This window comes from Passer montanus, unplaced genomic scaffold, assembly GCF_014805655.1.
Source record: "Passer montanus isolate IOZ18808 unplaced genomic scaffold, ASM1480565v1 scaffold7, whole genome shotgun sequence".
NCBI lineage: Eukaryota > Metazoa > Chordata > Aves > Passeriformes > Passeridae > Passer > Passer montanus.
Window position 1 is genome coordinate 3,167,284 of NW_024372147.1, and position 23,197 is coordinate 3,190,480.

The 23,197-nt window shown below is 39.0% G+C and overlaps 1 protein-coding gene across 1 annotated transcript; it reads right to left on the minus strand.

Annotated features, from left to right (window-relative positions):
* Positions 1–6: 6 nt before the first annotated feature.
* Positions 7–2,177, minus strand: LOC120512079. The gene is made up of 3 exons (XM_039730003.1): positions 2,103–2,177; positions 510–1,013; positions 7–409 (listed from the first exon to the last, which is right to left on the minus strand). The coding sequence occupies exons 1-3, from the start codon at positions 2,175–2,177 to the stop codon at positions 251–253; spliced, it is 738 nt and encodes a 245-aa protein (XP_039585937.1). The 3' UTR covers positions 7–250.
* Positions 2,178–23,197: the final 21,020 nt, after the last annotated feature.

The window sequence follows — 23,197 nt, forward strand, 5'->3', positions numbered from 1 at the left end:
TGCGCGCCGCGGCGACAGGGGCGAGCGGGGCCTCCGGCGCGGCGCGGCACCTGCCCCTAGCCCCGCGGGCGGACAGCGGCACCGCCTGCCCCCGCGGCTGCTGCCGATGATGCTGCAAAACGCGCGGGGCGGCGGGGGCAGGTGGCGGAGGCTGCGCTCCTATCTGCGGGGGCTCGGGCGGCCGCTGCCCGCCGGAGGGACGGCGAGCGGGCGGCGAGGGAGGCGCAGCGAGCGGCGGCGGCGGCGGGGCTCAGAGCTCCGCGCTCGCCCCTTTATGCACCGTCTCCTCCTCCCTCCCTCCAGCTGATAATAAAGCCGCTCCGGCTCCTGCTCCAGCCCAAGACGGGGAGCTGCCGGCAAAGTGACGTGGGGCTGACGCAGAGAGGGGCAGAAACTCCACAAAATGAGCCTGAAATAAAAATGAAAAAAAAAAAAGACAAGGGAAGGAGGAGGAGGGAACGGGGGAAAGGGAGGGTGCCGAAGAGCAGATACCAATAGGCAGTCCGTACTTGAGCTTTCAGCCTCGCACGTACATATACATGTACACACATACTCATACAGGCGTACACGCACCCCACGGGATGGGCAGCGCGCCGCCGCCTGCGCGGACTGTGTGCCCCGCCGGGAGGACGGAGGCACCGTGCCGAGAGGCACCTGGCATGCTCCAGGGCGGGAGCTCGCCACCGGGTGATAAACGGGCGTCGTGCCAGAACTCCGGGAGACGACGGATGAGAGACCCTAAAATGCCTTGTTTTCGCCTTGACAGCTCCGCGGTCGGGGCTGCTTTTCGTTTGTCTGCCCCCACCCCCGGTTGCGGGTTTCCGCAGCGCTGCCGGTGCAGCGGATCCCGCCGCAGTGCCCCGCGCTGAGCGCTCCGCAGGCGCCACCGCGCGTCCCGCCGCCGCCGTGCACCGCGGCCCGGCCCGCGGGGCGCCGCGCAGCCCGCCGCACACCCACACCCAGGCCCGGCTGGGACGGCACACGGCGCACCTCCAGAAGTAGTTACCATTCCCCTACATCGAGGCTGAAGCGACATACGTGTGTCACGTATTCGCAGGTGCAAAGACCAGCTGATCTGAGATGCTCTTCCACTGCCGCTTCTGAGATTCTGTGCTTCTGTCCTGGCACATGGCAGGTAGTCCTTCGTCTGTGACAACAGGTTCTTCACTTACCACCTCACCATTAAGTATAAAGATGTTGATGGTCCTTTCTTACCTAGTTACCCAGGTGAGTATTTTGAAGTTACTAAATAAGGGCGAATCAAAGAAGAAAGAATTCCTATTACAAAGGTACAGAATGAACAGTTAATACGTTGTTAGAAGGTGCTTGGGAATCAATTTGACGTGACACTTACTAATTGAAAACACACTCCATTCCATTTGCATTTGCTCAGGCTAACAGGAAAACCCACATCTGACCAGGTGGCTTTGTAGGCTAGGCATGGGTTGATTTTGCATTAAAAGAACATCCTACTAAGAAAGTCATAGCCATACTTAACTGGAACACACCATACAGAAATAATATACCTCCCCATAAATCAACAAATGCAGACTAAATCAAAAGAATTGTCAGTCATACCTTTAACCAAAGTTTTGAAGTTTAAGTAAAATTGTTGTATAGATACTCCGAATATACTGCCGCTCTATGAAGTTCAGCACTTTGAAGTAAAGTATTTCTCTGAACAAAATATTTATGGAGGGGTAACAAGAAAAATTAAAATGTCATGCAGCAATTTCTAGAGGAAAACATTGGTGATTATTAAAGAATTTGGAGGAAAGAGAAAGAAAAATTAATAGCATAAACTGCAATATGATTCAAATTAGAAAAAACCTTGAGAAAGAGCCTTAATACAGGATAGAAATTTTGAAACCTGTAATTTGCTGCAACACCCGCATTACTGTTCTCCAGCCAAGTCTTCTTACAGCTTTGGAAAATGTGCTTTATTCCCTCTCTCTCCCCTGGAGGAACACAAAGCTATCACCTCTTTAGGGCAATAAATACCATTTTAACTCTCCTAGCAATCCTATGGCAACAAGCTCACATTAGTCTAATCATATATACTGAATCAGCATATATACTAATCAGCATATAGTGAACCTTACTCTTTCACAGACATCTCTGTTTTCTGTGAATCCGTGAAATTGAGGAGTTGCCAAAGAAGTTTTCGATAAAACCATGCCGTTGGATCAAATTGGCTAATTAGATAATTCAATAGTGTTGAAAAAGTAAAGTTCTATAGGCCAGGTCATATAATCATAAGGCTGCAGACCAGTGTTAAATAAAGCTTGAGGCAACACTTGGAGAAGAGTACCTGTTGTGGTAAACATCAGTTTATGTTTGCTGCAATTCAAAATATTTTTCAGTTCAGTGTTGCTGAACTGTACAGTAATCTTAGAAGGTCTGAGACACATAGATTTCTATTTAACAATGTCAAAAATTACCAGGCATGAAAATATGATGGTAAAATTGCCAAATACTGTTAAGAATCTATTTTCTCCCTAAAATTAGTATTTTACCAAAATTGACTGGGAGAAGAATGTGGGAAGAAACAAACTAAAAGTGTCATATTTTCAGGCCACCAAAGTTGTCAAAATGAAAGATACAGAATGCTCCATCAAGAAATACCATTGTTGGCTGCTGGGGGAAACAGCAGCCCTTTCTACAGGCACAGGTCCTGCTTCGAGTCTTTAAATTCTAGAATTACTAGAGGGTAGCTGTACAAAGAAATTTGGTGGTAAATCATTACTTCATTTCTACATAGAGAAGTTTTATTTCTATGTTTTCTGTGCATATTTTTTCTCATAGATTCAAGAAAGTAGAAGAGAATTAAAATGCTCAAGTACTTCCTATTAATCAGTACTTAAAGAAGAGCCACAATATGAATCAGTATTTAAGGAAGAGCCACAACTAAACCACTAAAGACAAGTAGCTTTCTGGTAATGCTACAGGAACAAACATCATCCTGAGGGTGGTAAAATTATAGCAAAGACTTCATAATATTACAAAGCTATAGAGTGTGATCAGAGGGCTAGAAAATATGAATTGAGTCAAGATTGAAAGAACTCACTTTCTTCAGTTCATGAAAGTCTGACAGGAAGTTCAATAACACCCCTGAAATATGTAACAAGGACAGGTAATATTTTTTCTCTATAGGATAGGACAAGGATTAATATACTTGATTTACAACAAGGCAGATTCATGTTTGACATCATGAAAACTTTTGAAAAGGACAGTTAAGCACAGCAAATAGATCACTTCAGAGAACACTCAATCTTGAGTAATAGAGCCTTCTCAGAGCAGATGAGGTAAACCTCTTCCAAGCTGGTAAAGATATTTTCCTTAGGTAGGTGAAAACAAATCAATGACTTCCCAGTTCCTTTGCAATACATGTTTCTTTGCCCATTTTTATTTTACTGACATAGATAAAGTTATGGGAAAACATTCATCTGAATATATTATAAGGAAAACCTGAAGATTCTGAAAAACTCACCGTTTGCTTGAAATCGCTGTTCTGAAGTTGAGTGATTACTTCAAAAGTTTTGAAACTTTAACTCATACCCCATACATAAAGAATGTGTCACAGCATAGGAATTATAGTAAATATCTGTAAAGATTTAAACATGTATTTTTGGAAAATAGGTAGGAGCTGAAAACTCAAAGACTCCTTGTGAGAGTACTGTTGTTTAGGTGGAGGAATAAGGAATTATACCACAGAGTCTGGGAACAGGTAAAGGCCACATAATTAGTGTGTGTGCTGTGGTATCCTATCCCATCCAAAGGAATGTGTACTCAAAGACCAGTCTTACCAAAACTGTGCAGAAATAAACTGCTTAAACTTTCCTTACAGTTTGAGAATTTTTAGCTGTTGTAAGAGGTAGAGGTTGGAAAGTTCATGGGACCTTATGATCTTTTCAGAAACATTTTGTTTTCCAGCGAAATATCCCAATTCCCATGAAACTTTTCACATGAAGATGCTCTTGCATTCAAGCTAGAACTGTGGTCAGAGACACACGTTTGTACTATGACTCAGAGCAAGCCTATGAACTCCACTTGACAGCATCTTTTGGGCTGACAGCTACTCTGAGCTGTACCTTCTCTTACATGAGATCCTGTATCTTTTCCCTAAATGACAAAATTTGGCTTCCATACTACACTTTTCTGAATTTCCTCCAAATGTGTGACACTCTCCGAGTGTTTTAGCCTGCATTTTAATCTTTCCAGTGTCCCACCTATTTGCAGATTTATCTAGCTACTTTGACCTGGCTTATTTTGCATTCCTAATAGCGTGTTTACCTTATCACTTTGAAGCGCCGCTCAGCCTTCATTGGCTTTAAAGTGAAGCTGAATCCTGCCACCTTGTGCTCAAGAAAATCAGCACATCTCTTTATTTTGGGAAGGAGAGAAAAAAGACGAAAGGGAAAGGAAAAGTTTATTAACTACCATGTTTCTATTAAACAAGGAATCCATAGAGGATCTGAAGATTTAATTGTTTGGTTCCAGTTCAATATTGCCTGAGATATCTACCTGAGGTCTTCTCAAAAGGACAATCACTCTCCTAGAGACTCTGTCCATACCATGGACAGCCACTTTTCATATCCCCACAGGGTTTTGAATCTGTGGTCTCCCCCATGACCTGATGGATATCCAGCCTCTCATCCTAAAATCTCTGTCTGTTTGATGGCTCAAGGTATTAATCACAGTGTTCTGGTTGTGCTTGGTCACATTTGCTATGAGACCAGCATTATTTTTCATCAATAAGAAATCACATCACAGACTGGATGGAAAGAGCCTTCTCATTTATAAAAAAAATTAGAGTATTTTTTGAGGGGGTGGTAAAACGAATACTTGTAAGGACCAATGGATGTCCTTTTTCTGCTGAAGTACAAGTCAGCATTCTTTCTTCTGTCTGACAGGATTGCACGAGTACCTTTCTGGTAATGCATGAATGCAAACATCATCCCAAAGGTGGTAGAATTGAAAAAGACTTGGGAAGGTATCTTCCTCCACCACATGCCAAATTGGGCCTCCCCTCCTCCTCACCCCTGCCTTGTCCTGAACCCCTGCCCCTCCCTTCTCTTCATATTGTCACTGTGAGCTCCTACCTCAGCATCAGCCTATCTTATCCACCACGCCTGTGAGTCTCTGTGTAGCCAGACAAACAGTGCAGATTTTTGACTCTGCAGCTATGCACTTACCACATTGGATGCCTGGTAGCAAATATAAATGGTGAGCCTACCTGTAGGACTTCAGCAACAGACATCTCAAAGCAACTAATCAGCACTAATGTTCTATTTTGCTGGGTTATTTCCAAACAGTGTTTGTTCAGGTTAAGTTTATATCAATTGCATGGATTTCCTCAGTTCATAGATGTAATTTCTTCCTCAGATAACTCAGCTGACTCTCTACAAGTCTGTTTGCACATACATATTTTGTTGTGGAAATCATGCTTGTCTTTCCAATTACAAGGATTCGACAGGAATGGCGCCATAATAAAAATCTGACAACCCATTCTGAGTTTTCTTCCCATTTAAAAGCTGTCCAAACTGTAAGGATTTTTTGGCCACATTGAGCCAATGATATTCTGAATCTTCCTTTAGAGTAGTCAATCTAAGTAAAATAAGATAAATAAGAAAAAAAAAAGACAAAGAAAGACTTCCCAAACCCCAGTCTCCAGTACACTAATTTAAAAGATCTAAAATCATCAGTCATCTGAAAATTTAGTTACTGGAACATTGCAAGTTAGCTTCATTTAGCACAAGTTACTGAGTTGCAGCTGCTCTCATCATTTACATTCACACAGAGTATATAATATTTTGCACTGCTTGTGGTAATGATTTTTAAGTCCTTGTCCTTCTAGGCCACAGCAAATACAGGGACCTGAAGAAAGAAAGCTCTGTAATTTAATGCTCAAGATAGATATCATTTAGGTTTTGATGCAGATATGCTTATCATGGTTGTGCTAGTTAGTGTTTCATTCTAACAGAGAGCAAATTTCATTATAAGGCCTGTTTCTCCAAGGGGAAATACTGCTTGTATGGCTGTGTTCATTGTTGATAGCATACAGAGGACACAGTAATTGTGTTCCAAAACTACTGATGGTGTCTGAGCTTGCCTCTTGTCACAATGGCACAGATAACAGCCGTGAGCAGTGATAAGCAGTCAAACCAGGAGAGACCTAGAAGGTCAGAAATCAATTGCTTCCAACTGATTGATTTAGGACTGACAGATCCTGATGGTTCTTATAGCAGCTGTAAATGGAGGTAATTATTCCACTTATAGATAATATACTGTGAATGTCTTGGTAAATCCAATCTTCATTTAACTGAAAATCACATGTACAGGACAATGATTAATTTTTCTTTCCCTTTTTAAAGGATATTGGTACTAGAGATTAATAACACATAAATGTAATACCTGTTAACAGTTTCTGTTTCCTGTTTGACTCTTCCTGTGTCTAGTTATATTTTACATAGCTTGTGCAGCTTCTATACAATAGAAAAATTTACATGACATTAACTCTTTTGAAGACTGAGCAAGAAGAAAATAGGAAAACTTTTATAAAAAGCCTGGTAATTTCTTTGCAGTACAATAAAGTATTCTGCTCCCAGAAAATGTCTATCTCACTCACTGTTTATGGAATCATCTCTTGATGCTGACAGCTGCTCTCTGGCCTGACTTAAAAGGACATATTGACAAGTTTGCTGCAAAGTCACTCTGCTATCTTCTGGAGGCTTCCCTCAAGATTCAAGATTATTTTCAGAATATAGTCTAGCATGGAAGCTGTGCAGATCCCTTTAACACTTTTTCTAGCCTTCTGTCTCCCTACATCCTCTCCCTGCCTCAACTACTTATGAAGCTTCTCCCTTGCTGATTATTTCCTATGGTTTCCACAGCCTTTAGTGGCCACCAAGATTTTCTGATCTTTTTGTATTTTCCTACAGAGTCTTCTCCTCTCCACAACACCTAGAATTGCTCACAGGGCATGAGGGACTCTCTTACATAATCTTCTGCAGGTTTCTATGGTACTTCCACTCAGTTTCCCACAGCAACCATACAGAGCAGGAGACATTTTAAGATGTACCATCATCAGTTATAAATCCTTCTCACAAGATTGAGATAACATTGTTTTTTCACATGGTCACGTCCAGCTAAGACAGAAGCACCATTTGGTGTCAGTTTTCTAAGTTCAACAATATTGTCTTGGGCCTCTGAGTCAAAGAAAGAGATCATAGTCATCATTCTGGTGACAAGAAATGCAAAAAAAGTTTAAAGTCTGGAAACATTTGGGTTTTGAAGGTGTTAGCTTAAATCACTGTGGGTTTGGTACCTTAGTCAAATGTCTAGGTAAGGCAAGCAGCTGGAACAGTTAGATTAAGCTCATTAAATACAATTCTGTCTGGAAACAATGCTGAACTGATGAATGCTGTCAGTATTCAGTTATTTAATGTGGATTCACCTTACATCTTAGGTCATGAAAATGAAGTTGGTGAAAAATTCTTATCACCTTAACTAAAGCTTACCTATCATGCACTGCTTAGTCCTCAGCAGTTAAATCCTGGTTGGGTTGTACTTTTTTGCTTTACCTGGGGTATCATCTGTTAGCTTGAAGTTACAATGTAGCAAAAGTTTATACCTGCTTTCAGTGGAATTTTCTTTAGGTTTTTGAACAGATTATCTTTCTTAGATATATGAAAATTCTTGTTAGTGCATTCTATTCATGTCCAAAATATTTGATTTTGTTGTCTTCCTGTGGTTTTTTTTTATTGTTGGAGGTTTTTTTTTGTCAACACTCCATGTTGATGCCTAAATTTTCACTAAATGTATTTTCACTTGAACATTTGATCCACAAATTACAGGACAAAAAGGACCTTCTATCAAACTCATCAGCATAAGGCAGTTGATACTTGTTTTTCCTCCACCATTTGCAGTTTTATTACGAATCTTACCTGAAGATCCCCTTCTCTCTTCAGAGGCTGGTACTTTTACTTGGCATTTACATAGGCAATGCTTTTTGGGATCTGTTCCCATCAGAAGTATCTCCTAATGGCATCTCTTTCTTCCAGGGATTCCATACTGTCAGATGCCACACCTCACTCATGTCATAGGCCTTCTTCTAAACTTTTTCGGTAAATACAAATATATAGGTGAGGTAACTAACAGCACCAGTGGCACATTAGCTGCAGTGTTCAGGTTTTTTCTAGATCTTTTATCTCTTCAGCTATTTCAGAATTTAGTCCATCCCAGCTGAGAGACAAGCAGATGAAAAAACAGATGAACTCACCCTGTAACAAGGAAAACAAACACTTACTGTGGATTCACTGCTCCCCACACTTAAGAGATGAGGTTGGCATGACACGTTTGACTTATTCCTTACAAGTACCACTGACCACTTATCTCTGCAGTAAAAAAATTCTCTGATTTTGTTAGTAATTTGGTCTCACACCTAGAAAAGAAGCTGAAAAAATCCAGAAGTTTGATATCAAACCTTATACCTCATACCTGTTGACATCAAACAAACACAGCCTTTCTTAGCTGTGCCCATCTTGATCTGCTTTTGAAGACCTCTCCTGGAGAATCTTCTGAAGACAGAGTTTCCTTAGCAGTAGAGGCAGACTTTAGCATCAGGATTTATCTTACTAAATGTAGAATTTCACATCATAACTCTATGTTGCTTTTAAATTTACTCGGGAGAGATGGACAGTGGTTGAAATATCTCACCCTACATTAAAGTCTGATCCATATCAGATGGATCATTTCCTGAAAGTACCAATTTCTCTACTGATTGCAAGGTGACTACCCAGATGTGGAAGCTTTTATTCCAGATGCATATATTTAAGTGACTCTCCTTGATCATTCCATCCAAAAATATTTCATGATTACAGGTCATTTTTTATCTCTGTCAATGAAGTTAAGAGATATGAAAGAACATTCTCCAGAAAAACAATGAGCAAAATCCCCTTCAATTTCATGTGTATCACATTCCATTACAGTTTGTATATTTACAAGGTTAATTTCACTGACTAATAGCCAGTAATATTTTGTTTTCATCTTGATTCAAGCAGATGATTCTTCATCAAGTCTACATGTAGTGGAATTCTTTTGCCAAAGATGTAACTGTTCAGCAACAAAGTGTGTTATAAGACAAATACACACATACCTGTAACAGACCAGTTTTTGCTTTTTGTTTCTGCCCCTGGGGACTCTCATGCTTTCAGAATAATTGATTGGTGTTTTCTTGCTGAATCCCAGCTACTCAAATACTTCAACCTATTTTAACCAATGAAGCAGAGCCCTCATGAAGCAAAGTAATTTCTGAAATCTAGACTAAAAGCTCATGTTCTTGTAGCCAATTCCTGTTAATTTATCTACCCCAGGAATATTTCTTCCTGTCTACTGTCCTCACCAGTATTCAAAACCCCACAATTAATTTTCTTTTAGCTCCTACACTCAGAATGAAACATCTTCTGTGCAGCATTCTTCTTCTTGGCACATGACCATACCTCATTAAAGCTTTGTGCCATCATATCAGCCATGGATTTCCCAGTATTCTGTAGAGAAGTATAATTTTCTAAAGTCAGGGTTCACAGATGGCCAAATCCAATTCATGTGTTGGTTTTGCCCTTTAGTACAGGTAATAGTTACCCACAGTTGGATGTGAGTAAATCTCTCTTTTACTTTTGGCATCCCAAGTTGCTGGTCCAATCCAGATTACAGGGCTTTCACCAAGCATGGTCCAGGTGTCCCTGGTCTTTCCACTTCTTGCCACTTGTGTGACTATTCTTGAAGGCTGAGGTACTTATGTTAAAAAAACATGGGTTTTTTTCCTATCATTTCTTTAAAGGAAGGAGTTGCATGTCCTACTTCATGTTGCATATGTACCCACATTAGATCTTGGGCAGCTCAAGAGGAGACACTGAGAAAAGGTTAGTCTTTCCCATCACTATATATGGTGTTTTGATAGGATTTGTTTCATGGAATGACTCTTGCATAGCAGTCCCTAAAACTTTTTTTTTTTTTTTTTTTTTTTTAATTTGAGGGGCAGTGGAGTAGTTGAAGAGATTTCCAGGCCTCCATCCACCCAGAGATTCTAGTCATAAGAACATGTAGGATGGACACAATCCCTTGCATGCTGTTTGAAGCACAAGCAGTATTTCTTGAAAGGTAGATGGCCTGATGGCTAAAAGGTTAAAAGCTTTGTTAAACATGTGTGTGCATTGCCATTGATTGTGGATTTGATGGTATTTAAGTGTACTGTGAAAGGAAACCACTGATGTAGGTCCCTCTCTTTGTCATTCTTACTCAATCTCAGTGTGAAACCACCTTACAGACTCAATTTATTAACTGACCACAGAATGTGGGTCAGAGGACTGAAGTACAGTGGATGAAAACTACTGCGGTTTGTTAAATCTGGGTACATGGAAGTTCACTGCAGCTTCAGTGTAACTTTCTATGTGGTGAGAGGACTAACAAAAATCCAGGATTGAGTTGACACAATACATCTAGCATAGCTGAAAAAAATTCTTCAGGTTGTTATTGTTAAAATGCAGACCTTCAGATTTCGTTTCAGGAGCTCATTCCACTTGGCAGACTTAGGCATGTGTGGAAAAGAATGTTACTATTCTGAAAAGCAAGGAAGGAAATACTAAGAACACCATCATTAAGATGATGTGCAAAACTTATATGCAAAACTCACCATTAAGATTATATGCAAATTGCTCAAGGTTTTTAATACTTGTTGGACTGCTTAATTTTTTCTGTTTTATTCTTTTGACCTGAAATTAAAAGAAATAGTTTGCCTTGCTTCCTTAGTTGTACCTGGATTTGTAAAATTTGTATTTAATTTTAAAGATAAGATACAGAAAAAATAAACAATGGTAACACAAATGATAAGTGATGGTACAGCAACATGCATTTGTGATTCAATTAGTAATAGACTAGTATATACACAAAACACTTTTGTTTACAATAATATATAACTATTAGCATTATTCTTCCCAAGCATTTTTGTAGTCTAAAAAGCTTATGTAATATATTTATGGTATTTAGAGAATCAGTGTGGTAGCACAGTCTCAGAAGTCACTGGTACAACTAGTATTTTGTAAAAGTTATCCAAGATCACAAACACACTGTGTTACTTCTGTTGACCTAGAAATGCAGACCATAAGCACAAGGATGCAAACCCTTTAAAACTGACAAAACAGAAATCACATCCTTCTTCAAGGAAAGAAGCAGCCATGAAAATACGTTCTGACTGTTGCTGCTTTTGGATTAAGTTCCTGTTCTGATTGCTTAGAATGATTCCTGAGAATTCAGAGTCATATGAAGACCAATGTATTGATTAAAAAGTATAAAAAGCATGCAGTCCCTTTTTAAAATGGATACTATTTCTTCCATTTCTTAAGGTACTGTGGTTTTGTGGAGTCACCATGTGCATTAACACATTTGTCTGCACATCCTGAGCATTATCCATGCTGGTAACTCAGGTAAAATGAGGAAGCTGTTCAATTGTCACTTGAGACAACTTGGAAAATGGGGATTTTGCCTCAGTATTGTGAGGCCGAAAAAAAAATAAATTGAAAATGTCTCCTCCTTGAGGCTAAACACAAGATTTTGCTCTGCAAAATCAAGAACATTTTTGAGAACTTACCAAGACACCTCAAAGCAGAACACAGAGCTGACTCACCTGTGTTCAGATGGCAAGCTGGCAAGGGCAAGGAAGAGTGGAGACCATTTGCCCCAGAGTGATAATTGTTGGCTGCAGAATGGTCTCCCATGAGAATATTGTTGGATGTACCAACACCTGGCACATCTAAAGTCACATCAAATAAAGCAGTATAAACTCTGCTGTAAAGCATAGACTTTCACTGGCATGCTAATGTTCTAGCCTTTTACCCTGGTGATGCCCAATATCATCTTCTAATTACCAAACCTGTGACATAGCACTTCTTTTTAAAGTCATTTTCACGTTTGTGTAAATTCAGGGCTGAGTCAAAAGTTGTTTGCCATTATGCTGAATCAGAATTTTTCAGAATTTTTCCTCCATTGAAAATTAATACTGCCTTTTTGGAGTTATGAGGGGGGAAAATGGAGAAGCAGTTTATCTCTCAGTGAAGTTCACTCCATTTTTTATGCCACTTCTTGTGTGTCTTTGCGCCATAGAATGTGATCTTATCTCACAGAACATCCTTTAACTTTATTTATGTGGTGAACATTGGCCCAGATGATTTCAGACACTGTGAAAGTGGATGTTCCTAACTGAAAAATTGCTCAATGTGTTGTTACAAGCACTTAATTGACCATTTGACTTTTAAGCTCCATCTCAGTCTGAGAAGGTCAATTATTTTGAGGTTTTTCATGCTTTTTGACTGCAGAGTGTGACAGCACTCTGTGAGAAATGTAAAGTAATAAGGGAATACGATAGCATTTTCAACCCTGATTAAAGGAAAATAAAGCAAATAATAAGAGTAGTATGCCAAATGTAAACGTAGGAATAATGCTGGAGTGTTCTTAATAGAGGCCTGGGGCACTGGAGTAAGTCAGACTGTGCTGAGCGTCCAAAACTATCTTTCTCAACCGTGTAATTATCTCTTTGTCTGGCAATAATGGTGCTAAAAACTGTGCTTTCACAAAAAATACAGTAAGACAAAAGGCCTGACTCAACAATGAGTTACCCTGGTTTTGTGTCATGGTAACCCCTCTGAAAACAAGCTGAAGCAAAAAGATGTAACTGGGTGTTGAAGATGTTAATCTAGCTCATCTCAAGGAAAAGATTTCCACTTGCCAGTTTTGCTTACTAAAAACATCTTACTTTGTTGAAACAGAACATGAAACAATGTTTCATATCATTATATTTAAGCTGCACAATCTTATAAATGTCATAGCAAACTACAGAAATTAGATTCTACTTCTCATCTATGTTTTATGGACATTGTCATCCGGAATTGTTGATACTCACAATCTACAAAATATATTTTTTTAGCATAAAAAGCAAAAGAAGCTATACTGTATTTTGAGAGAGATTCCATATGAAGGTGAGCAATCAAGGCAGAAGAGTTTTTACTTTTGCTTCAAAATGTAGGTAATTTCTGAAGAAAAGTTGTATCTGAAAACAGAAACAATATTATTGCTGGATTGCTGAAAGAAGAGGTTGGCTCTATGCAATTTAAAGACCCCTAGAAAGGGTGAATATAAATAACAAATACATGTCTTGGAATAATCCTAGACTTTGTAAATCATTCATTTTGTCAGCTGAAAGACCCTTTGAGTGTGTTACCTGGTACCAGAGAAGAGATGCAGAATCACAATGAGACTTTGAAAAAATTTGCAGAAGTTTTAGCCATTTAATTATATTTTTTGTAAGGCTGAAGGAATACTGCAGAGATTATCCCCAGTAACAGAGGGCAACTGCCTAAGGCATTGAATTCCAGGCACTTCCAAGTGTTCACCAATGTAATTTTTAGTCTTGGTGTTGAGTAGTGGGTAACCAGTACAAAACCAGTGGTCTCATGGGAATTCCTGTCAGAAAGAGTTGCCAGAATAATAAGTATGACCTAGCTGAATCCAGAGGCTCACAAGTCACAGTTCCCAAATTCAGAGTGATCATCAAGGCACATGAAATAAATGCCTAGTAATTTCTCAAGAAAATACAGCTATGTTCTGAGCCAGGTACCAAACCAAGAACTAACTGGGTCACTGTTCAGATAAATGAACTCTTTTGTTGGATATCTTTCATTTCGATGGTTGGTTTTGCTTTAGTTTTACCCCTTTTTGCAAATTAAATATTTACTAAAAGCATCATTTTGTCCCATGCATCAAGTTATTTCCAAAGAAAAATATTCCTGCTACTCCTCTCAGGAGACTATAGAGAGAGGTGTGGATTGCAGCATAGCCATAGAAACAACATGCCTAATTGTGCATTATTGAGGGAATTGTGATGGTTTTGCAACTTGAAAACTTTGAGAAACTTTTCAACATCTTTTGAAGGATCAGAATTGAATATTAGTCAGACAGGAGAAGTGTGAAACCAGTGATATTCTCCTGCAAATTTCTGGAGAATAATGTTACTCTATTTCTAAATTTTCTTAACTTGTTCATATAGGATTCACCTAAACTATGAGAAATGAACACCATCTCCAAATAGATTGCTATTTTTTTTCTCCATCCCTGTACTTCATTCTCTTTCAATATTAGAAATAATTTGGGACAATTTAAACTCCATTCAGCAAATTGATTTTCTAATGGCAAATTCCTATGCTTTGTGTGCACAGTATTCTTATTATTCTGTTCAGACCAGGCCTTTTAAGAGTAAAAACATAGAAGTTCCTGCAAGTGTTGTTCAGGTTTCTATCTTCGGAGAGCAAACACATGGAAATTTTTGTAACTATATCAAATACTGCTTGCCTTTACATGCTATGATTCTCTTTCCTGGATCAGAAATTTAGAGATTCAACTCACAGGCTGTGAGTTTGCCTCCTACATGAAGCTGACATCACAGTTAATTAAAAGAAAGTCACTGTACTACTGGCATTCTTGAGATGAGGCATTAGTGTAGCACATTCTGGACAGCATACAACTCCTACAAATTATACCACAAATTGCTTGGCACAGACACAAGCTCTCATCATTAAGAGAAAGTAGAAGAATACTGTTGGGATTCCTGATGTAGGGTAAAAACAACAAAACCCCTCCAATTATTCAATTTTCGGGGATGAAAAGCACCAAAACTACATTAGTGGGTACCTGATGGCAAGGTGTAAACTGCATAAGATTGCAGCAGACAATGCTAAGAGGTAGTAGCTGCCAGTAATTCCTCAATAGAAGTAAGAAGTTCTTATGCTCCTCTCATATCTCTGCTCTTTTGTAACAGGATATGTTCATTCATTTATTTCCCAGGATGAGCACAGTGGATAGATTCACACTTATCCCATTATTGTGTATTTCTAGGCATTTTGTTTAACAATGATAACAAATGAGTGAATAATACTTACTGTCTCCTCTCAGCCAAGTATTCAGAGTCCAAACTCAGTTACTTTTGAAGCTGTCTGCACTCCTGTTGGTTGATGAACCCTCGATCTTTGTCATTTTTTGTTTTAGATCAGGACTTCCTGGTAAAGCTGATGTCTGTGGCAAGCCTTCTTGACTCTGTGATTCCCAGAAAACGCAGAGAATAGACACCCCAGTGACTATGACTCACACTTGGAAGCTACTGCAGGTCCCAGCTCAGAAGCTCTCCTGTGTTGTCTTGACTCATCAGCAGTGTAAAACAATCTATGAACTCTGAACACCGCTCATTACAGCCAAACTGAAAAGAAGAAAGAAAAGAAAATGAAGCTCAATTCTGTTTATAACCATGTTTCACTGCAATAGTTAGAAGTATCTTTTCTCTGCCATACTTTGTTGTTTTGTCTTCAAAGTCATCTTCTACTCTGAGCTGGATAGAGATTCTAATTTCTAAAGAGAAGAAACCTATTTTTTAACTGTTTTTAGGGTAAAAATTTAATAAAGCAGCTCATTAAATAAGTTGGTTCAGTTTCCTGGATATGTCTCATGTTCTATCTAACGTGCAGAGAAAGATTTGATTGCCAAAGCAATCAAATACCCAAGAATATTTATGTTTTGCTAACTGTTTCTCCTAGTCAATAATCCTGTTAATATGTAAGGTGTGGCATACCCTCATATCTGTAATCATAGGTGCATAGGAACAAATCACATGTGTGTAAACATGCAGTTTTTTTTCCAGAGGGATAGTAAAGGATAAATGCTTTTTCTCCATTATAGATTAGATTAAACTGATTAGGAACATCTATAACTCACATGCATGCTCTGTAGTGCATCCATTTAGGGCAATAGTAGATCCCTTGGGTCATCTCTTAGTCAGAAACTGCAGGCACACTTCCCTGCTCTTCTGCCAACACATGCATTCCAGACACTGGACAGCACAGTGTCCTCCCCACGTTTGTTTTTCATATTTGAAAAGGAAATTTGAGGCATAGCTTATCCCAACAGGTTACAAAGCTGAGCAGCTGGGATCCTCCAGATTCAGCTATGAGATCTGGAGTGACAGCCAACATTTTTCTACAAATCCTGATAGCTGAGAGGTGTTTCAGACCTTCAAGCCTGTGATGTTAGACCTCTGAATTTTCTGAGTTCACATGTAGTTGTGTGGACTAGTTCAGGATGAGGAGAATGATCTGAAAAGGAAGGCGGATCATATTAGAAGTTACCAATATCATCCCATGTCCTTAAAGCTCTGGAGGTCTACATTGTTCAGAGAAAGAAAAGAGAAGTTGAGTGTGGTTTTTTAAAAACATGAAGAAAACTTTATTAACTCACTGCTTCTTATTTGAAAGAAAATCAGCAAAAAGAGATTTTATCAACTATAATATACATGTGGCAAATGCAATGTTTTAAGAGACTTACATTTTCAAAATAATGGTTCATGTGAGTGAAAAAAGTTACCGTTCTGCTATGCAAAACTCCTGTACTTATGGGATTGAACAGCTAAATATGAAACAGAAAGAAAAAGAAAATAAGAAAACAATGGAAAAAAGTTTTGCTTTAAGTAGACAAGAATATTTATTTGTTTTGTTCCTACACTTCACAACCGTAATACAGTATAAACCAGCTAAAAGTCAAATTCACCTTATGAGATAACTGGCTTTTCACTTCTTCATTTGAAGAATGAAGACACAGCCAGGTGATGAATCCAGTCCAAAATGTCACATCTCAAACTGCTGACAATCTAATCAGAATTTCCTGACAGTTTTTAGTCCACAAGTGCCCTGCCAGGCAGCCAGATAGGCAAATCTATGCTTTCTCACACAGTAAGCACCATTTGCAGGGATTGACAGACACGGACTCTGCTATGCCAGCACAGCAAAGCCAGTTTATTACACAGTTTACCAGTATTTATAGGTCGCTAAATTGATACAAAATTTTCCACTCAGACCCCTTTGTCTTAGTCCCCTTTAGAAACACAATCTTCTCAATAATCCCTCTTATGCTGGTAATGTCCTTGTTAAACTCTTTTGCCAAGCCATGTCCTTGTTATCTCTTCTCTTGTCAGAGCAGTCAGCATCACCAGACACGATGTCTTCACTTTTGTTCTTGCCTTAAGTTTGTCTCTCCCTCAGCTTTCACTGTACCAGGGCCAGGACGGAGGCACTACCCAGCTCAGCTTCTGTAGCTGTCTGATCTCCCACACACAAGTCCATTACAGCTTTCTGCTAGAGAAGAAAGATAGTATTTCAAGCTTCTTTATTTTTCTCTCCTCTGTTTCCATTTCTCCAATATGTTTTGGGAAGGGTTGGGAATTTTTTTGTGGTTTTGGGGTGGGTTTGGTTTGGTCTGGTTGGTTAGTTTTATTTGATGTTTTTGTTTTTGTAGTTGTTGAGGGGATTAACTACAATTTAAATTAATTAATCTCCATGTTTCATTTTCACAGTATCTTTCACGTGGATGGAAATTTGGCCTTAACTTTTTGGAAACCTCTAAAAGATCATTTAACTGATATTTAGAGCACCTAGGAAAGAGTGGCTACAAAAATACAGATGAGAAGCATCTGTGACTTCCAAGAAAATATTTAAAACAAAGTGTGAAATGGTATTCGCTTGTTTGTAGATCAGATCCAGATAGTTCAATACAGTCCATGCTCTGTGGATATTTTTATTCCTGTTAAAAATTTAAAAGGCAGCCTTTTAATGTCTTTGCATTAACTTAATTTATAGTCAGTCTTTAAAACAATCAGAGAGATGGTATTAAAAGCATATTAATAATAAAACAGATACTTTAAAAAAACTTAGTAAAAACCTGAGTCCACTTTGTATTTCATAGAGTTTGCCTGCCTGAGAATTACTGTATTTCAGTCAAATTTCAAACTGGAGCCCTGAGTGGAAAATTCTAAATTTTCACTGAAAAAACAAGACGATTATCCTGCTTAGTTACTTTTTAAGACTAAAATTGCACTTTGGTCCTTGAATTAACTCCTCAAATCAGTTAGTGTAATTTACTTCTAAGGACTGAGACCAAAGTATGAAACAGTTATCCATGGAGGATTCAACAATACCATCTAAGCCGGACAGAGGGTTTTTTCTCTGTTAGAAATTACAACAGAAGAAGGACAACCTGTCATTGTTAACCTCCTGTAGTTTCACCAGCAAGAAAGTTTCCAGAAGCAAGGCTTGACCACAGCTAGTACAGGATCTGAATACCAAAGCGCAGAAAAGCACATCCTTAGCAGGTTCATCTTCAGGCGTGGTCACAGGTCTGCATTTACTCTACTGCCAGGGTGTAAGAAAAAAATTTTAAAGATAGATTTAGAGCCATCAGTATTACTTAGAAACATCTCCTGTATCCTTTAGCTTGACAGCTTCCTTAGCTTTAGTGCCCTACTTTAATCCTACACTAGATTTCAATGGAATACAGTGACTTTTTCCACATTCCTGGTGCTTGTACTACTTATTTTGTGACACCCAAACTTGCCAATAGCACATATGCTCATTTTACTTTAAGAATACAGATAAAGCTGTACAGATGCACTGACATAACTACATAGCCATTTGTCTCTGTTTAGAGACAAATTTTAGGAGAAAACACACTGGAAAGAGTGCTTTTTCTCTAAAGAAAAGGGCTCCAGCAATACCTTTTAGCCAATAAGAGAAATGAATATCAGTGGGTGAAAGCGAAAGAAAAAAAAAATAAACTGTTTATTTACAATGCAAGATACCTAGAAGGCACTGGAAAAAAACTGAACCTTACACTGCACCCCTACCTTACCTTGTGGCTGGGAGGAAAAGATGGGAGCTGGCCCCCTTTGTCTCAGGGGAAGGAAGAGAAAAAAATTTCACACAGCAGCTGGGAACCTGTTGGATTTTTGGCATTGGTCTCCTCACAGCAGGCAAAATTGGTGGATTTTAGTGTCCTTTCTTGTGTTGGTTCTGCTTCCCCAAGGTCCTGGGTTCAGGGTGGCCCCCGCCAGCTCCCTAGATGGATCAAAATTTAAAAAAAAAAAACCTAAAAGCCACTGAGAGGATTCCCAGTACCACCTCCAAGCTACTGGAAGGGGAAAAGAAGAAACTTCTTGCTTCAAGCTAGCAGAAACCAATGCAACAAAAGGGACAAGGTAGGGTCCTGGTCCACACCGCAGCCTGAGCACACCGGAGAGAGAGCAAGGTTTGAACAGAGCCCGGCAGGGGTTCCCAGTCTCCTGTCCTGCCACCTGGTTCATCTTAAAGTACAGCAGCCATTTCTGGGTATAAAACAGATTATTAGGGAATAAGCTATCATCATAAAATCACCCCAAGACACTATTCTAAAGAAAAAAATCTGCATTACTGATAGAATTTTCTTTGTATAGCTGAAACTGTCAACTCACTTTAAAAATATTAATTTAAAGCATGCAAGCTATCTTTACATCTACAAATGTGTCTGGTTTGTTCAGATTTTTACAGACCTATTTGCTCTGTCTGATGCTGCCAGTAATACAGTCTTATCGAACACAAGCACAGGACAGTTGTGCTCAAATACCTATAAAGCTTATTACAAACACTGAAGTAAAAATTTATCTTTAGCAATTATAGGAGATAAAGCCAAAATATCAATACTACTTTTTCTAAGAGACTGGATCCACAAAGATCTAAGTTGCTTCTTAAGTTACAGAGGTATCTGCTCCTGCAGTTATACATTCAAATATACATTAAATAAGTTTTGGACAAATGGTTTTTAAGGAATTCTTACAACTAACATCTTCTTTAAGGGCTTCACTGAAATTACTTATCATGTTTGTAGTAACATATTGCCTCAGGCCTGTGGAAATTGAATACACACAGATACTGCCTTTAATAAAAATAGATTAATACCCTGCTTCTCTTGTAATAGCTTTTAAAAGCAATAAGAACTAAGCACATAGTTTTAAAACTATTGGACAGTCTCCAGCTGACTCAAAGTGGCTCCTGTTTTAGAGCAAATATACTATTCAATACTCCGACTAGAAGCCAGTTGTAAATTGCCTTCTTTTGTGTTGTCTTTTACATTTGATATCATGTTACTACAGAAACATGAATTGAAGGTAGGTACAATGCTCTGGCCTGAGCCAAGCATTCTCTACAACATTCAGGAAAAAAAAAAAAGAAAAAAAAAGAAAAAAAAAAAAAACCAAAACCTTTTGTCCCGTGAGTATGTCTTAGGACTTCTTCATCTTCCCTGGATGAAGAGAGAGGCCCTTTATCTTCAGGGAACTTTCTGTGGTAGCCTTATCTTCTGATCTAGCAGAATCTGTTGAATTCACACATTCCATAGACTAAAGACTGGACAGAGAAAGGGAGAGCAGAAAACATCCTTTAAAAATCCCACTTCGTATTATTCCATATTGCCTCAACCCTTTGCACTGAACCAGGTGGGACCACAGGATGTATGCCTGGGCTCTCATCGGTGACACCACCACCTCTGCCAGCCCTGCTCTGCTGCCTCACTGCTGGCTCACCTTGCTGGGTGGAACACCCAGACCTCACTGCTCTGATGGCTGCTGCAACACGGGGCCTCTTCTGGACCAGGGTGAGGATGCAGTCAGGTAAAACAACAGAGCTTGGAGGAAGTACAAGCTCCAGGACTCAGCCTTATTGGTAAAGTAAAAGATGCCTCAGCTGTGTTTATCAGAGGTGGCAGTTGCCTCTTCAATGACTTTCACTTATTGGCTGCAAGGTGTGATGCATAAACTTTGGAGTTAACCTATGGGCTGTGTATCCAGCATACAGGAACTTTGGGAAGTCAGTGCTGAGAAGCTGTGTTAGCATCACAAGGACTCTGATCTCTACATTTAATATCCACATTCAATAGCAGTATTGCAGAAAATATTTCTACCTTATTTCACACTTGCTTATTTTCAGAGACCAACAGTGAAAGAGGTGCCAAACTCTCTTCAGATCAGAGGGTTACAATCTAGGAAGGAGAGGCAGGGTCCTAGAAAATCCTGTTCATAAAAATAAAATGTTGAACAGTTGAACATCAGTGTGTATGGTTTACAAAGGGTGACAGATCAAAAGAATACAGGAATCTCTGGTGATCTCTTTCTCCATCTCCCCATTGTGTGCTATTAATTGCACAACCAGCTATCACAAGGCACTGTAAGAAAGATTTGACAGATAAGTGACAGATGCTTTGCCAAGTACCTGCTACCTCAGGAATTGCTAAACACTTGGTTGTACACCTCATTTAATTGCATAAACCATTTTAGCTTTAGGGAAATTAAAAAAGAAAAAGAAAAAGAAAAGTTGGTGCTCTGCAATCTTTAAAATACTGGACTTAAATTAGAAATCAAAGGGTCTTGAAATGAAGTTTAAAACAAGGAAGAAATTATGAATTCAGCAATGAAGGTTGAATCTCCCAGAGAGGAAACAAACTTTCTACTGATTTCAAATGCAGAGTTTTCCTCCAGGGCACCGCTGTCCTCTGCTTCCCCTTGGGGATCATCTGGCTTTCTTCAGACTCTGTGTGTTCTCAGATCCCTTGTTTTCCCTCACTCTGAAGGGAACATATTGGATGTCTCAATAAGCCACCCCTTCAGTGCATTTTTAGACCAGCTTGATTTAGAGACTGATCATAATAGTTAATATCAATATGGGAGCCAGTCCGAGGCACTTTAATGGGTCAGAAGAGGAACTCACATCACCTCTGGATCCAAGGAAAAAGAAAATGTCTTTTCAGATATCGAGAAATATTTGGGCATCAGTAATTGATCACACTTCAGAGTCACTCTTCAGAAAAACAAGTAGAGGTTCCATTTTACATCCCTTGAACAAAACAAAAACATGTATACAAGCACAACATCACAGAAATAGAACTTTTTAAAGTTGGATGGGATTTAAGTGCTATGTGTACATGTGTATTTTTAAATCCATATTTTTACCATTCCTGATAGCCAAGGAAATTTGAAAAGTGTAAGATATTGTCTAAGGACACTTTTCCTCTGAGTCATCCTTTTCTCCCACACTGAATGTCAAACACTTAAGGGCTGTGATGCAATAGGCACAGGCTTTGTTAGTGGGCTATCTAGACAAATACCCACTCCTTGCTCCTGGTCTCCTTCAGATCACTGCCTCAGTGCTGTTGCTGAGACGCTGAGCCATTTTACATCAAGGGTCTTCCATAACTGAGGTGAGTTTTGGTAGGCTTGCAGAAAGGAAGTCACAAACTCTTGTGGATTAATCCAGCACTATTGCCATTTAAATGGAAGATGTTCAGGACACAGTGTAATCACAAGCTACCTTTCAAGAATCATGTTCATCATTTACGGAGGGAAAGAGAGAAATAAGGCATTCATATAAAAATTTAACTGGAAAAATGAAAAAAAAACCAACTGAAAACCTGGCTGGACTGCATTACATGTCACTATTTATATGAAGATTGGAGATTTTATCTGCATCTTACATCCGTAAGAATTTTCAGGAGTGTTTTAAAACACAGTTTTTGTGCTGGAAAAAAAAAGTTTATGATTAAAACAAGCTATAACTAAAGATGAAGAAGAGTATAGCCTTTGGGTTTGTATGTAAAAGACTTAGAAAATGGCAGGGAAAAAATATTCACAGGCAGGTGGTAGTAATGCAAGTGCAATCATATAAGAAGCATGAAAACTTAATAATGAAAAGTTTGAGATTTCTTTATTAGAATAATTATATTACTATGGCAGAACATGTATACAAAATGTATAAGGCATTAACTCAATGAAAAAGAAAACTTTTGATGCTTCTAGATATCAGGTTTCATTTAGACTTATTTTAAAAAATCTGTTCTGATCTTTGCTCAGCATTTGTTTACTAATTTTTATTAATTCTAACACTTTCCAAGTTTTTTTGATAGTTCTTTTATATACACAATTCATTTGGTTTGCATGGCCAGGTTTTAGGTGCTAGGAATGGCTCCTGTGAGAAGCTGCTGGAAACTTCCTCCATCCCTGTAGAACTAATCCCAGCTGATTCCCAGACAGATGGAGATTGGTGGCAAGGCTGGGCCAGTCAGAAATGGTGGTAATGCTCCCATGATAAGAGATTTAAGAACAGAGGAGGAAAAAATTGCACAGATGTAACTGCAGCCAGAAAAGAACAGGGTGAGAACACGTGAGAGGAACAACTCTGCAGTCACCAAAGTCAGGGGCAGGAGGTGTGCCAGGTGCCAGAGCTGAGGTTCTCCTGCAGTCTGTGGGACA